Source organism: Oncorhynchus kisutch, linkage group LG5 (genome assembly GCF_002021735.2).
Source record: "Oncorhynchus kisutch isolate 150728-3 linkage group LG5, Okis_V2, whole genome shotgun sequence".
Taxonomy (NCBI): Eukaryota; Metazoa; Chordata; class Actinopteri; order Salmoniformes; family Salmonidae; genus Oncorhynchus; species Oncorhynchus kisutch.
In genome coordinates, this window is record NC_034178.2 from 79,134,984 (window position 1) to 79,151,382 (window position 16,399).

The following is a 16,399-nucleotide window of genomic DNA, read 5'->3' on the forward strand; positions in this document are numbered from 1 at the left end:
CTCCTCTCTCCTCCTCTCTCCTCCTCTCTCCCCCTCTCTCCCCCTCTCTCCTCCTCTCTCCCCCTCTCTCCCCCTCTCTCCTCCTCTCTCCCCCTCTCTCCCCCTCTCTCCCCCTCTCTCCTCCTCTCTCCTCCTCTCTCCTCCTCTCTCCTCCTCTCTCCTCCTCTCTCTCCTCCTCTCTCCTCCTCTCTCCTCCTCTCTCCTCCTCTCTCCCCCTCTCTCCCCCTCTCTCCTCCTCTCTCCCCCTCTCTCCCCCTCTCTCCTCCTCTCTCCCCCTCTCTCTCCTCCTCTCTCCCCCTCTCTCTCCCCCTCTCTCCCCCTCTCTCCTCCTCTCTCCTCCCCTCTCTCCTCCTCTCTCCTCCTCTCTCTCTCCCCCTCTCTCCTCTCTCTCCTCCTCTCTCTCCTCCTCTCTCCCCCTTTCTCCCTCTCTCCCCCTCTCTCTCCCCCTCTCTCCTCCTCTCTCTCCCCCTCTCTCCTCCTCCCCCTCTCTCCTCCTCTCCCTCTCTCCTCCTCTCTCCTCCTCTCTCCCCCCTCTCTCCTCCTCTCTCCTCCCCTCTCTCCTCCCCTCTCTCCTCCCCTCTCTCCTCCCCTCTCTCCTCCTCTCTCTCCCCCTCTCTCCTCCTCTCTCCCCCTCTCTCCCCCTCTCTCCTCCTCTCCTCCCCTCTCTCCTCCGTTCCTTCAGATCATGTTTCCAGTTTCTAAAAGTCTGTTTTTTAATACACACAGACACACTTCAATATATTCACACAGTCTGACAAGCCCCTCCCCTGTGCATCTGCTGTGCCTGCTGATGATGTCACAGAACTGGAACACAGTGATTGTGTACTCACCCTACGCTTCTCTTACATTTGCCATTTTAGTAATTTAGCTCTTATCCAGAGCGACTTGCAATTAGTGCATTCATCTTAAGATAGGTGGGTGAGACAACGACACATCTCGATAGTAAGTACAGTTTCCCTCAACAAAGCATCTATCAGCAAATTCAGTGCTAGTGGGGAAAACCGAAGGGCCTTTATTTTATTCTAGTGGTGGGTGGTTGGGCCAAGAGACCAGAGGGGGAGGAATGGAGGGCTTGGGTTGGGATGAAGGGTTTGAGCATAGCCTGAAGGTAGGGAGGGCCAGTTCCCCTTGCTGCTCAGTAGGCCAGCACCTAGATGACCCCTCACAAACCTCCTCTCTGCTTTCCTCACTTTTCTCTCCATCCTGATACATATCCCTTCTTATCTTCCGTTCCTCTTCTGTGTTCTAATCCCTCCCTCCTCTCCCTCTCTCCTTCTCTCCTCTCCTTCTCTCCTCTCCTTCTCTCCTCTCCTTCTCTCCTCTGCATGTGTGTTTCCTCTTTCCTCTTTCTATCTTTCTTTTTCCAAGTCCCACTCTTACTCAGGGTCCCCTGTCCCACTCTTACTCAGGGTCCCCTGTCCCACTCTTACTCAGGGTCCCCTGTCCCACTCTTACTCAGGGTCCCCTGTCCCACTCTCACTCAGGGTCCCCTGTCCCACTCTCACTCAGGGTCCCCTGTCCCACTCTCACTCAGGGTCCCCTGTCCCACTCTCACTCAGGGTCCCCTGTCCCACTCTCACTCAGGGTCCCCTGTCCCACTCTCACTCAGGGTCCCCTGTCCCACTCTTACTCAGGGTCCCCTGTCCCACTCTTACTCAGGGCCCCCTGTCCCACTCTTACTCAGGGTCCCCTGTCCACTCTCACTCAGGGTCCCCTGTCCCACTCTCACTCAGGGTCCCCTGTCCCACTCTCACTCAGGGTCCCCTGTCCCACTCTCACTCAGGGTCCCCTGTCCCACTCTCACTCAGGGTCCCCTGTCCCACTCTCACTCAGGGTCCCCTGTCCCACTCTCACTCAGGGTCCCCTGTCCCACTCTCACTCAGGGTCCCCTGTCCCACTCTCACTCAGGGTCCCCTGTCCCACTCTCACTCAGGGTCCCCTGTCCCACTCTCACTCAGGGTCCCCTGTCCCACTCTCACTCAGGGTCCCCTGTCCCACTCTCACTCAGGGTCCCCTGTCCCACTCTCACTCAGGGTCCCCTGTCCCACTCTCACTCAGGGTCCCCTGTCCCACTCTCACTCAGGGTCCCCTGTCCCACTCTCACTCAGGGTCCCCTGTCCCACTCTCACTCAGGGTCCGCTGTCCCACTCTCACTCAGGGTCCCCTGTCCCACTCTCACTCAGGGTCCCCTGTCCCACTCTCACTCAGGGTCCCCTGTCCCACTCTCACTCAGGGCCCCCTGTCCCACTCTCACTCAGGGTCCCCTGTCCCACTCTCACTCAGGGTCCCCTGTCCCACTCTCACTCAGGGTCCCCTGTCCCACTCTCACTCAGGGTCCCCTGTCCCACTCTCACTCAGGGTCCCCTGTCCCACTCTCACTCAGGGTCCCCCTGTCCCACTCTCACTCAGGGTCCCCCTGTCCCACTCTCACTCAGGGTCCCCTGTCCCACTCTTACTCAGGGTCCCCTGTCCCACTCTTACTCAGGGTCCCCTGTCCCACTCTTACTCAGGGTCCCCCTGTCCCACTCTTACTCAGGGTCCCCCTGTCCCACTCTTACTCAGGGTCCCCCTGTCCCACTTTTACTCAGGGTCCCCCTGTCCCACTCTTACTCAGGGTCCCCTGTCCCACTCTTACTCAGGGTCCCCTGTCCCACTCTTTCCAAGTCTTACTCAGCTTTGGCTCAGACCACCGTCTCTTCTCCCTTCCCCCCCACTATCCCTCTCTTCCTCTGGTCCTCTGTTGCTCTGTCGTTCTTTGTCTCTGTCCTCTGTAATCAAACAAACACATCCAGACAAACAGAGACAGGAGATGTGGTCAGGAGAGATTTAACCTGATGCTACTGACTCTCTCCCTCTCTCTCTGAAACACAAACCATTTCTGGGTGATTTAGTGAACTCTGCTCTGATGGAGAAAGCAGCTCTGCTCCTGTCTGAAGCAATTCTGGTATAGGGATCACACACACACACACACACACACACACACACTCACACACTCACTCACTCACTCACTCACTCACTCACTCACTCACTCACTCACTCAGGGGAAAAACTTCCATTAAACACACACACACCCCAGCATTAACCCCGACCCGCTCCTAAATCACCCCTAGACATGCTCTGCCACTGGACGTGTGTGTGTGTGTGTTACTGGAACCCTGTTTTATGAGCAGACAACAGAACAGAGGGCAAACCTAGGCAGTAATCCAGGTTGGGGTCTGTACATACTGTACCTACTGTATATGACACAGCTCAGCCTGCCCTCTGGTGGTGCTTTAGCTGTAATAACACCCTCTCACACAAGGACAGAAACACTCTAGTTGGTGGTAATGTTGTTTCTGTTCTCTCACCTCAGATCACGACTCAGAGGCAAAGAGAGTTCAGGAAGTGCTCTCCGCCATCGACAAACCACAGGTCAGTCACACACACATACCCACACGCAGACACACACACACTCACACACACACACACACACACACACACACTTGCAGACAAAGACATCTGTACCTAAAGGTTCTTCCTCCCAGAGCAGTATGTCCTTTGGAGCCCAGAACACCTGCAGTCCCCAACCCGACCACACAGGGGCAGTATTGTACCACCTCATCACACAGAACTAGGGCCACAACACTACCAGTAATTTACCGAAGTTACCAGAATCTTCAGTAATTTTGGTAATCCTCAGAAAATCTATGGCAATCTATCGAAACTTTGGGCATTTATACTTGAATACATTTTTTACAAATTCTTCATATATAGTATTCATTTGTTATATCTGTATTATCCATGAATTTCTAGTGGATAGACCATATCGTTCAAGAGAAAATAGCTTCATTAATTTTAAAAAGCATCTAATCAACATTGACATTATTTTCTACTACCTCTGCAACTCTTCCAACTATTGACCGTGTTCACAACTGCCATCAGTTTGATGCAAAAACATTGACAAAAACTAATTTTGACATTAGAAAATAAATGAAAGTGTGTTAACAAATATATAAAGGTTATTTCATGCTGAAACCATCATATTAAACACCAATGGTATTCAATAAGTTGATTGTTTATTTTTAGGATAATGTTTCACAGCTTTGTCATTCTATTTTTTTTATTTTTAAATCATCTTATTGAATTATTTCATATATTTTACATAGAGGGGCAGAGGTACCCAAAATGGCCACTAGATGTCTTGTGATAGATTACATCAAATCCAGTAACCCATAAAAGTTTCCCTCCCTTTGCAACCCTACACAGGACTCTAACGGATATTCTGTACAGTATTCATAAGGAACACACTAGAAGTATGAGAGAGAGACTGTCAGCTTGTCTTCTAGAGGCTTCTAGAGGGAGAGGTCATATGAGACCGTCTTCAGTGTGTGTCTCTGGGATGTGGTTTGTCCCTAGGGCAGATTGGGTATTCAGTGGATGCGGTTTGTCCCCAGGGCAGATTGGGTATTCAGTGGATGTGGTTTGTCCCCAGGGCAGATTGGGTATTCAGTGGATGTGGTTTGTCCCCAGGGCAGATTGGGTATTCAGTGGATGTGGTTTGTCCCCAGGGCAGATTGGGTATTCAGTGGATTTGGTTTGTCCCCAGGGCAGATTGGGTATTCAGTGGATGTGGTTTGTCCCCAGGGCAGATTGGGTATTCAGTGGATGTGGTTTGTCCCCAGGGCAGAAATAGTATTCAGTGGATGTGGTTTGTCCCCAGGGCAGAAAGGGTATTCAGTGGATGTGGTTTGTCCCCAGGGCAGATTGGGTATTCAGTGGATGTGGTTTGTCCCCATGGCAGATTGGGTATTCAGTGGATGTGGTTTGTCCCCAGGGCAGAAAGGGTATTCAGTGGATGTGGTTTGTCCCCAGGGCAGAAAGGGTATTCAGTGGATGTGGTTTGTCCCCATGGCAGAAAGGGTAAATGTTTCTTCTACTCAGACTGTCATTTCACCGACCCAGCATCCATGACGGGGATGAACTGGAACATAAACTGATAGGAACATTTTGTGTGTGTGTTATCTAACGTGTGTGTGGTGTTCCAGGTGTCCAACGTGCACGCGCGGGGTGCTAGGTTGTCCTGGGTTCCCCCGGTCGGGCTGGTGAACCGGTTCAGCAACAGCCAGTCTCTCACCTACGAGGTCTCTCTGTCCGACAAGGGACGGGACGGCAAATACAGACTTATATACAGGTAAAACACACCTATCTCTGATCCCGACTAGCAGGTAAAACACACCTATCTCTGATCCTGACTAGCAGGTAAAACACACCTATCTCTGATCCTGACTAGCAGGTAAAACACACCTATCTCAGATCCCGACTAGCAGGTAAAACACACCTATCTCTGATCCTGACTAGCAGGTAAAACACACCTATCTCTGATCCTGACTAGCAGGTAAAACACACCTATCTCTGATCCTGACTAACAGGTAAAACACACCTATCTCTGATCCTGACTAACAGGTAAAACACACCTATCTCTGATCCTGACTAGCAGGTAAAACACACCTATCTCTGATCCCGACTAGCAGGTAAAATACACCTATCTCTGATACTGACTAGCAGGTAAAACACACCTATCTCTGATTCTGACTAGCAGGTAAAACACACCTATCTCTGATCCTGACTAACAGGTAAAACAAACCTATCTCTGATCCTGACTAGCAGGTAAAACACACCTATCTCTGATCCTGACTAGCAGGTAAAACACACCTATCTCTGATTCTGACTAGCAGGTAAAACACACCTATCTCTGATCCTGACTAGCAGGTAAAACACACCTATCTCTGATTCTGACTAGCAGGTAAAACACACCTATCTCTGATCCTGACTAGCAGGTAAAACACACCTATCTCTGATCCCGACTAGCAGGTAAAACACACCTATCTCTGATCCTGACTAGCAGGTAACACACACCTATCTCTGATCCTGAATAACAGGTAAAACACACCTATCTCTGATCCTGACTAGCAGGTAACACACACCTATCTCTGATCCTGACTAGCAGGTAAAACACACCTATCTCTGATCCTGACTAGCAGGTAACACACACCTATCTCTGATCCTGACTAGCAGGTGTGTTTGAATGTTTCAGACTTTGGAAGAACACCTGACTCAAACATAAACATCTCACTTTCATCTCAAGTGTAAATTACATTTGTGTGTGTGTGTGTGTGTGTGTGTGTGTGTGTGTGTGTGTGTGTGTGTGTGTGTGTGTGTGTGTGTGTGTGTGTGTGTGTGTGTGTGTGTGTGTGTGTGTGTGTGTGTGTGTGTGTGTGTGTGGTGTGTGTGTGTGTGTAGTGGAGAGGAGTTGGAGTGTCATCTAAAAGACCTGAGGCCAGCTTCAGACTACCACGTACGGTAAGAACACACACCTTCCGTCAGCAACACACACACTTTTTCACCACTTCTTTGCTATTGTGTTAATACATGTGATTATTGATATTTTGTGTGTGTGTGTTTCAGAGTCAGCGCGGTGTGTAACTCTAACTTGAGGGGTGTGTGTTCGGAGACGGGGTCGTTCACAACACACACCTGCCCCCCCGACCTGCCCTTCCCCCCCAAACTATCTCACCGCACCAAGAGCACCCTCACACTGCAGTGGAAGGTACACACACTTTTAGTTCCTTTCATTGAGCGTTCCGATTGTTTACTCTTGTACCAAAAGTGTCCACTCATTCCCTCCCATCCAGTCTATTTTAGATCCATCAGGGGAGTGAATGAGTGCACACTTCAGAGACAGGGGAGTGAAGGAGTGCACACTTCAGGGACGAGGGCAGAGAATCTGGGTTCTGTTTTGCTCTCAGGGAAGATCTGCTTCCTGGTGTTTATGACATCGCTGTCCAGTCCTTCTCCATGTCATTCTGAGAGGGGGTTGGTCAGGATAGATGGCACTCTCATCCTCACCTCTATATAGATAGATCTGTCAGTGATATTCTGTCTTGGGTTCTGTCACGGCGTAAGGGCGGTGTGGAGAGTGACATCACTCACTCAGACAGGATATGAGGTCACACTAATGAAAACACACAGGCCATTTCCACTCTGTGACAGCCCCAGTTCATCCTCCTCTCCTCATCACGTACACACGCACACACACACACAACGCACACACACACACACGCACACTCCAGACACTCCAGACAGCCTTACTTATTCTTCTCTTCTCTCGCCAGCCTCCAGTCGACAACGGATCCAAAATCACAAACTACCTTCTGGAGTGGGATGAGGTACCACACACACACTCCTATTGGATAATATGCCATCTATTTCCAACGTACATAAAATCTCTCTCTTCTCTCTGTCCTCTCCCCCCTCTCTCTGTCCTCTCTCCCCCCTCTCTCTGTCCTCTCTCTCCCCCTCTCTCTGTCCTCTCTCTGTCCTCTCTCCCACCTCTCTTTCTCCTCTCTCTCCCCACTCTCTCTCCGTCCTCTCTTTCTGTCTTCTCCCCTCTCTCCCCCCTCTCTCTGTCCTCTCTCCCCCCTCTCTTTCTCCTCTCTCTCCCCTCTCTCTCTGTCCTCTCTTTCTGTCCTCTCTCTCCCCTCTCTCTGTCATCTCTCTGTCCTCTTTCCCCCCACTCTCTCTCCTCTCTCCCCCCGCTCTCTCTCCTCTCTCCCCCCGCTCTCTCTCCTCTCTCTCTCTGTCCTCTCTCCCCCCCCCTCTCTCCCCCCTCTCTCCCCCCTCTCTCCCCCCTCTCTCCCCCCTCTCTCTCCCCTCTCTCTCCCCTCTCTCTCTCCCCTCTCTCTCTCCCCCTCTCTCTGTCCTCTCTTCCCCCCTCTCTCTCCTCTCTTTCTCTCCTCTCTCTCTCCCCTCTTTCTCTCCTCTCTCTCTCCTCTCTCTCTCCCCCCTCTCTCTGTCCTCTCTCTCTGTCCTCTCTCTGTCCTCTCTCTCTCTCCTCTCTCTCTGTCCTCTCTCCCCCATCTCTCTCCCCCCTCTCTCTCTGTCCTCTCTCTCTCTCCTCTCTCTCTGTCCTCTCTCCCCCATCTCTCTCCCCCCTCTCTCTCTGTCCTCTCTCTCCCCCCTCTCTCTCTGTCCTCTCTCTCTCTCTCCTCTCTCTCCCCCCTCTCTCTCCCCCCTCTCTCTCTGTCCTCTCTCTCTGTCCTCTCTCTGTCCTCTCTCTCTCTCCTCTCTCTCTGTCCTCTCTCCCCCATCTCTCTCCCCCCTCTCTCTCTGTCCTCTCTCTGTCCTCTCTCTCTCTCCTCTCTCTCTGTCCTCTCTCCCCCCTCTCTCTCTCCTCTCTTTCTAAATGACTATGAAAGGCAGTCTTCATATGTCTCTGTTCTAGATTTGTATTATTACATCATGATATCAAGTTGGTTTGACCTTGGCTTCCCAGAACAGCGCCGGACAAATAAATGATATTACTGTTGTCATTATTATTATTATTATTATTATTATTATTGCAGTCTAGTCTCATCTCTCTCTCCCTCCTCCCCTCTCATCCCCCTCCTCCATAGGGAAAGAAGAACAGTGTATTTAGAGAATGTTACTTTGGGAGCCAGAGACACTGTAAACTGACCAGACTCTGTCCTGCTGTGGGCTACACCTTCAGAGTGGCTGCTCACAACGACATAGGCACCAGGTATGTGTTATAACGCTACATACACATGACATAACAATACATGACACCAGGTATGGGTGTAATAGCACTACATATGCATGGCATAACACTACATTGCATAAGGTAGGTGACATCTTCCACTTTCCCTCTCCCAGTGTCTATCTTCCTCTATATCTTTCTTTGTCTCTATCTATGTCGTTCTCTATCTATCTTTCTATCTCCAACCCTCTCTTCCACCGGGCTTCTGCTCTGTTACTCTGTCTGTCATCCTCACTCTCATTTTGACCTTCCCATCTGTTGCACCCATCACCATCTCTCTCTGTCTCTCTTCCTCAGTCCTCTCTCTCCCTCATATTTCTCTCTGTCTTTCTGTCTCTCTCTCTCTCTCATGTCTCTCTCTCTGTGTCTTTCTGTCTCTCTCTCTCTCTCCCTCTCTTCTCTTTGTCTTTCTCTCTCTCTCTCTCTCTCTCTTCTCTCTCTCTCTCTCTCTCTCTCTCTCTCTCTCACACACTGTCTGGTTGACGTATGGCTGTGTTGAGGTTAGTTGTCTGGTTGACGTATGGCTGTGTTGAGGTTAGTTGTCTGGTTGATGTATGGCTGTGTTGAGGTTAGTTGTCTGGTTGACGTATGGCTGTGTTGAGGTTAGTTGTCTGGTTGATGTATGGCTGTGTTGAGGTTAGTTGTCTGGTTGACGTTATGGCTGTGTTGAGGTTAGTTGTCTGGTTGACGTATGGCTGTGTTGAGGTTAGTTTGTCTGGTTGACGTATGGCTGTGTTGAGGTTAGTTGTCTGGTTGACGTATGGCTGTGTTGAGGTTAGTTGTCTGGTTGACGTATGGCTGTGTTGAGGTTAGTTGTCTGTTGACGTATGGCTGTGTGAGGTTAGTTGTCTGGTTGACGTATGGCTGTGTTGAGGTTAGTTGTCTGGTTGATGTATGGCTGTGTTGAGGTTAGTTGTCTGGTTGATGTATGGCTGTGTTGAGGTTAGTTGTCTGGTTGATGTATGGCTGTGTTGGGTTAGTTGTCTGGTTGATGTATGGCTGTGTTGAGGTTAGTTGTCTGGTTGACGTATGGCTGTGTTGAGGTTAGTTGTCTGGTTGATGTATGGCTGTGTTGAGGTTAGTTGTCTGGTTGATGTATGGCTGTGTTGAGGTTAGTTGTCTGGTTGATGTATGGCTGTTTTGAGGTTAGTTGTGTGGTCGTATCTCTCTTAATGAGTCTCTCTCTTCTTGTTTCCTCGCTCCTCTTGTTCTCGCATCGTTGCCGTGGGGCAGATTCCCCTGCTTGAGGCCGGTCGTTCCAGTGACAGAAAAGAGGAGGGAGATGGAGGGAGTTAATGGAGGGAGAGAAGAGATAAAAGACATGAGCTCTTCTTTGTGTGTCTAAATTAATGTATTTTGCTCCCTCCCTCTCTCCCCCCTCTCTCCCTCCCTCTCTCCCCCCTCTCCATCCCTCTCTCCCCCCCTCTCTCCCCCCCTCACTCTCTCTCTCCCCCCTCTCCCTCCCCCTCCCTCTCTCCTCCCCCTCTCTCCCTACCTCTCCCCTCCCCCTCTCTCCCCCCCTCACTCTCTCTCTCCCCCCTCTCCCTCTCCCCCTCCCCCTCTCTCCCTACCTCTCCCCTCTCTCCCTACCTCTCCCCTCCCCTCTCTCTCCTCTCCCTCCCTCTCCCCTCCCCCTCTCTCTCCTCTCCCTCCCTCTCCCCTCCCCCTCTCTCTCCTCTCCCTCCCTCTCCCCTCCCTCTACCTCTCCCCTCCTCCCTCCCTCCCCCTACCTCTCCCTCCCTCTCCCCTACCTCTCCCCCCCCTCTCCCTCCCTCTCCCCCCTACCTCTCCCTTCCTCCCTCCCTCCCTCTCCCCTCCCCCTCCCTCCCCCCCCTACCTCTCCCTTCCTCCCTCCCTCCCCCCTACCTCTCCCTCCCTCTCCCCTACCTCCCTCCCCACTACCTCTCCCTCCCTCTCCCCTACCTCCCTCCCCCCTACCTCTCCCTCCCTCTCCCCTACCTCCCTCTCCCCTACCTCCCTCCCCCCTACCTCCACAGTGGTTTCAGTACGGAGGTTGTGTTCTACACTACAGGTACGCTGCCCTCCTGCCCCCTGGCACCGCGGCTGCTGCGGGCGGGAGTCTCCTGGGTCACTCTAGAGTGGGGCCGTCCCGAGGGCAGCGCCAACGAGGAACTAATCACATACACACTCGAGATCCAGGAGGATAATACCGTGAGTCCCACACACACACACACACACACACACACACACACACACACACACACACACACACACACACACACACACACACACACAGCCAAATGTCCGTTTAAAGGTTAACTGAGAACGTCTGACCTTCCAGGGAACAGACTTTCATCCGAAGTACACTGGAGACAACCTAACCTCCACAGTGCAAGGCCTGAAGAGGAGCACACAGTACAAATTCAGGGTAAGAGTGTGTCTGTCTCTGAGGTTTTATTGTGGCGAAATGGTGTCTGGTTGTGTGTTACCGTGGAAACTGGAAAGGCTTGTATTCTGCTAGAAAGACGCAGTGATTGTTGTCGTCATGTGCACGAGAGACACACACACTACACAATGTGTCAGCGTTTAGCAGCCATACAACCACTGTCAGTCTGTCCTCTAGAAATACCTGCAATTTACTGCTATTTATGAACTGGGCGGTTCGAGCCCTGAATGCTGGTTGGCTGACAGCCGTGGTATATCAGACTGTATACCACGGGTTATACTGCTCTAATTACGTTGGTAGCCAGTTTATAATAACAATAAGTCACCTCAGGGGTTTGTGATATATTGCCATGTATCCAGGTACTCTGCGTTACGTTGTGCATAAGAACATCCCCTAGCCGTGGCGTATTGGCCCTATTCCACACCCCCTCGTGCCTTATTGCTTAAATAAACACCAGCAAGATACTGCTATAAGTGTATCTGTGCTTTGTTGAAGGTTTTCATTTGTAAAACACAATGTTCTAAAGAGAAAAGTGAGAGAGAGTGTGACCTAGACAGAGAGAGTGTGACCTAGACAGAGAGAGTGTGACCTAGACAGAGAGAGTGTGACCTAGACAGAGAGAGTGTGACCTAGACAGAGAGAGTGTGACCTAGACAGAGAGAGTGTGACCTAGACAGAGAGAGTGTGACCTAGACAGAGAGAGTGTGACCTAGACAGAGAGAGTGTGACCTAGACAGAGAGAGTGTGACCTAGACAGAGAGAGTGTGACCTAGACAGAGAGAGTGTGACCTAGACAGAGAGAGTGTGACCTAGACAGAGAGAGTGTGACCTAGACAGAGAGAGTGTGACCTAGACAGAGAGAGTGTGACCTAGACAGAGAGAGTGTGACCTAGACAGAGAGAGTGTGACCTAGACAGAGAGAGTGTGACCTAGACAGAGAGAGTGTGACCTAGACAGAGAGAGTGTGACCTAGACAGAGAGAGTGTGACCTAGACAGAGAGAGTGTGACCTAGACAGAGAGAGAGTGTGTGTGTGTGCGCACGTGTATGCAGCATATTTGTGTAGCTACATGCGTGTGTGTATCTGTCTGCATGGGACAAATCATCACAAACAAAATGGTGAACACACATGAAGAGTTTTATTCCAAAAAGCTATATATTCATTTTCAGAAATGTTGGTAAATTAGCTTTTATTGTTTCAAGAAATGATGAAAGAGATTTGGTGTTTTTTTTTCATGGCGTAGGTTTGTTCAATGACAGACATGTATTTGTTTAAAGTCTATGACTTGATGGTTTCACTTCAGAGTGACAAATAGTCCTGTTTTTTTGCTTAATGCTTAATATCCGGAGAAGTAAGTAGTACTGCTAGGATTTACACTGTCCAATGATAAATAACATGTTTTTATTTTGGAGAGAACTGTACAAATGATACATTTGTGACATCTATTATTATTATCGTATTTTTTTCATGCAGTAATATGAGATCTGTAGGTAAAACATTTACATTTGAGTGGTTTAGCAGATGCTCTCATTCCAGAGAGACTTTCAGTAAGTGCATTCATCTTAAGGTAGCTAGATGAGACAACCACATATCACAGTCAAATATTTTTTATTTTATTTATTTAACCTTTATTTAACCAGGCAAGTCAGTTAAGAACACATTCTTATTTTCAATGACGGCCTGGGAACAGTGGGTTAACTGCCTGTTCAGGGGCAGAACGACAGATTTGTACCTTGTCAGCTCGGGGGTTTGAACTCGCAACCTGCCGGTTACTAGTCCAACGCTCTAACCACTAGGCTACGCTATTCAGGATACCAACATTTCATTCCAGCTAAACATATAGTAATATATAGTGTTTTGCAAATTATTTTATAAACATCTCAAATCTATCAGTAAAAACATCTGAGAACAGTAATATTTTACACCAACATGAAGGTACCCATAAGCAATCATTTCTGATGAAAAAACACTCATGTGTAAAACTGGTGGATATTGGAAATAAACTCTTAGTATATCTATATATATTTCTATTGTTCTGGTCCCAGTGACCAGTAGGAAATCCTGTTGATTTAGTGAATCATTGATTAGACAGTGGACGAGAGCATCTCTCTCCCCTTCCACTCATTCCTCTCTTTCTCTCTGTAGTGTCCATTAGTTGAGGGAATATATTGGAGAGAGGGGGAGTGGGGGGAGAGAGAAAGGTAGGCAGGTAGAGAGGGAGAATGGGAGGGAGGGAGGGGGGAGAGGTGAATAGAGAGGAGAGGGTGGCAGGTAAGAGGAGAGGGTGGCAGGTAAGAGAGGAGAGGGTGGCAGGTAAGAGAGGAGAGGGTGGCAGGTAAGAGAGGGTGGCAGGTAAGAGAGGGTGGCAGGTAAGAGAGGGGGCAGGTAAGAGAGGGTGGCAGGTAAGAGAGGGTGGCAGGTAAGAGAGGGTGGCAGGTAGAGAGGGAGAATGGGAGGGAGGCAGGTAGAGAGGGAGAATGGGAGGGAGAGAGGGGGGGTGAATAGAGAGGGAGGCAGGTAAGAGAGGGAGGCAGGTAAGAGAGGGAGGCAGGTAAGAGAGGGAGGGAGGGAGGGGGGGGTGAATAGAGAGGAGAGGGTGGGCAGGTAAGAGAGGGAGGCAGGTAAGAGAGGGAGGCAGGGAAGAGAGGGAGGCAGGTAAGAGAGGGAGAATGGGGGGGAGAGGTGAATAGAGAGGAGAGGGAGTCAGGTAGAGAGGGAGTCAGGTAGAGAGGGAGTCAGGTAAGAGAGGGTGGCAGGTAGAGAGGAGAGGGTGGCAGGTAAGAGAGGAGAGGGTGGCAGGTAAGAGAGGAGAGGGTGGCAGGTAAGAGAGGAGAGGGTGGCAGGTAAGAGAGGAGAGGGTGGCAGGTAAGAGAGGGTGGCAGGTAAGAGAGGGTGGCAGGTAAGAGAGGGTGGCAGGTAAGAGAGGGTGGCAGGTAAGAGAGGGAGAATGGGGGGGAGAGGTGAATAGAGAGGAGAGGGAGTCAGGTAGAGAGGGAGTCAGGTAAGAGAGGGTGGCAGGTAAGAGAGGAGAGGGTGGCAGGTAAGAGAGGAGAGGGTGGCAGGTAAGAGAGGAGAGGGTGGCAGGTAAGAGAGGAGAGGGTGGCAGGTAAGAGAGGGTGGCAGGTAAGAGAGGGTGGCAGGTAAGAGAGGGTGGCAGGTAAGAGAGGGTGGCAGGTAAGAGAGGGAGGCAGGTAAGAGAGGGAGAATGGGGGGGAGAGGTGAATAGAGAGGAGAGGGTGGCAGGTAGAGAGGGAGAATGGGATGGGGGAGAGGTGAATAGAGAGGAGAAGGTGGCAGGTAGAGAGGGAGAATGGGAGGGGGGGGAGAGGTGAATAGAGAGGAGAGGGTGGCAGGTAGAGAGGTAGGCAGGTAGAGGGAGAATGGGAGAGAGAGAGAGGGGGGAGAGGTGAATAGAGAGGAGAGGGTGGCAGGTAGAGAGGGAGAATGGGAGGGAGAGAGGGGGGGGGAGAGGTGAATAGAGAGGAGAGGGAGGCAGGTAGAGAGGGAGAATGGGAGGGAGGGAGGGGGGAGAGGTGAATAGAGAGGAGAGGGTGGCAGGTAGAGAGGGGGAATGGGAGGGAGGGAGGGGGGGGAGAGGTGAATAGAGAGGGGAGGGAGGCAGGTAGAGAGGGAGAATGGGAGGGAGGGGGGAGAGGTGAATAGAGAGGAGAGGGAGGCAGGTAGAGAGGGAGAATGGGAGGGAGGGGGGAGAGGTGAATAGAGAGGAGAGGGTGGCAGGTAGAGAAGGAGAATGGGAGAGAGGGGGGGGGGTGAATGGAGAGGAGAGGGTGGGCAGGTAGAGAGGGAGAATGGGAGGGAGGTGGGGAGAGGTGAATAGAGAGGAGAGGGTGGCAGGTAGAGAGGGAGAATGGGAGGGAGGGAGGGTGGGGAGAGGTGAATAGAGAGGAGAGGGTGGCAGGTAGAGAGGGAGAATGGGAGGGAGGTGGGGAGAGGTGAATAGAGAGGAGAGGGTGGCAGGTAGAGAGGGAGAATGGGAGGGGGAGGTGGGGAGAGGTGAATAGAGAGGAGAGGGTGGCAGGTAGAGAGGGAGAATGGGAGGGAGGTGGAGAGGTGAATAGAGAGGAGAGGGTGGCAGGTAGAGAGGGAGAATGGGAGGGAGGTGGGAGAGGTGAATAGAGAGGAGAGGGTGGCAGGTAGAGAGGGAGAATGGTGGGGAGAGGTGAATAGAGAGGAGAGGGTGGCAGGTAGAGAGGGAGAATGGGAGGGAGGTGGGGAGAGGTGAATAGAGAGGAGAGGGTGGCAGGTAGAGAGGGAGAATGGGAGGGAGGTGGGGAGAGGTGAATAGAGAGGAGAGGGTGGCAGGTAGAGAGGGAGAATGGGAGGGAGGTGGGGAGAGGTGATAGAGAGGAGAGGGTGGCAGGTAGAGAGGGAGAATGGGAGGGAGGTGGGGAGAGGTGAATAGAGAGGAGAGGGTGGCAGGTAGAGAGGGAGAATGGGAGGGAGGTGGGAGAGGTGAATAGAGAGGAGAGGGTGGCAGGTAGAGAGGGAGAATGGGAGGGAGGTGGGGAGAGGTGAATAGAGAGGAGAGGGTGGCAGGTAGAGAGGGAGAATGGGAGGGAGGTGGGATGAGGTGAATAGAGAGGAGAGGGTGGCAGGTAGAGAGGAGAATGGGAGGGGGAGGTGGGAGAGGTGTAATAGGAGAGGAGGCAGTAGAGAGGGATGCAGGTAGAGAGGGAGCATGGGAGGGAGGGGAGGGGGGTGACGGGGGAATAGAGAGGAGAGCGGTGGCAGGTAGAGAGGCTGGAAGGGAGTGAGGTGGGGAGAGGTGAAATAGAGAGAGAGTGGTGGCAGGTAGGAGAGGGAGAATGGGAGGGGAGGGGGGGAGGGAGGGTGAGAATAGGGAGAGGAGAGGGTGAGAGGGGTCAGGTAGAGAGGGAGAATGGGAGGGGGTGGGATGGGAGAGGAGTGAATAGAGAGGGAGAGGGGGGCAGGTAGTAGAGGGATAATGGGAGGGAGGTGGTGAGAGGTGAATAGAGAGGAGAGGGTGGCAGGTAGAGAGGAGAATGGGAGGGAGGTGGAGAGGTGAATAGAGAGGAGAGGGTGGCAGGTAGAGAGGAGAATGGGAGGGAGGTGGGAGAGGTGAATAGAGAGGAGAGGGTGGCAGGTAGAGAGGGAGAATGGTGGGGAGAGGTGAATAGAGAGGAGAGGGTGGCAGGTAGAGAGGGAGAATGGGAGGGAGGTGGGGAGAGGTGAATAGAGAGAGAGGGTGGCAGGTAGAGAGGGAGAATGGGAGGGAGGTGGGAGAGGTGAATAGAGAGGAGAGGGTGGCAGGTAGAGAGGGAGAATGGGAGGGAGGTGGGGAGAGGTGAATAGAGAGGAGAGGGTGGCAGGTAGAGAGGGAGAATGGGAGGGAGGTGGGGAGAGGTGAATAGAGAGGAGAGGGTGGCAGGTAGAGA

General features: G+C 51.7%; 1 protein-coding gene across 1 annotated transcript in view; it reads left to right on the plus strand.

Moving 5' to 3' along the window:
- Positions 1-10,964, plus strand: part of fndc3ba (fibronectin type III domain containing 3Ba) — a gene marked incomplete at its 3' end in the record, with an annotated part of 55,384 nt that extends 44,420 nt beyond the window's left edge. The window contains 8 exon segments of the mRNA XM_031825887.1: positions 3,353-3,411; positions 5,025-5,170; positions 6,280-6,339; positions 6,445-6,586; positions 7,152-7,205; positions 8,433-8,557; positions 10,573-10,747; positions 10,878-10,964. Of these exon segments, the coding sequence (XP_031681747.1) occupies positions 3,353-3,411; positions 5,025-5,170; positions 6,280-6,339; positions 6,445-6,586; positions 7,152-7,205; positions 8,433-8,557; positions 10,573-10,747; positions 10,878-10,964 (848 nt within the window).
- Between the last annotated feature and the right edge of the window lie 5,435 nt (positions 10,965-16,399).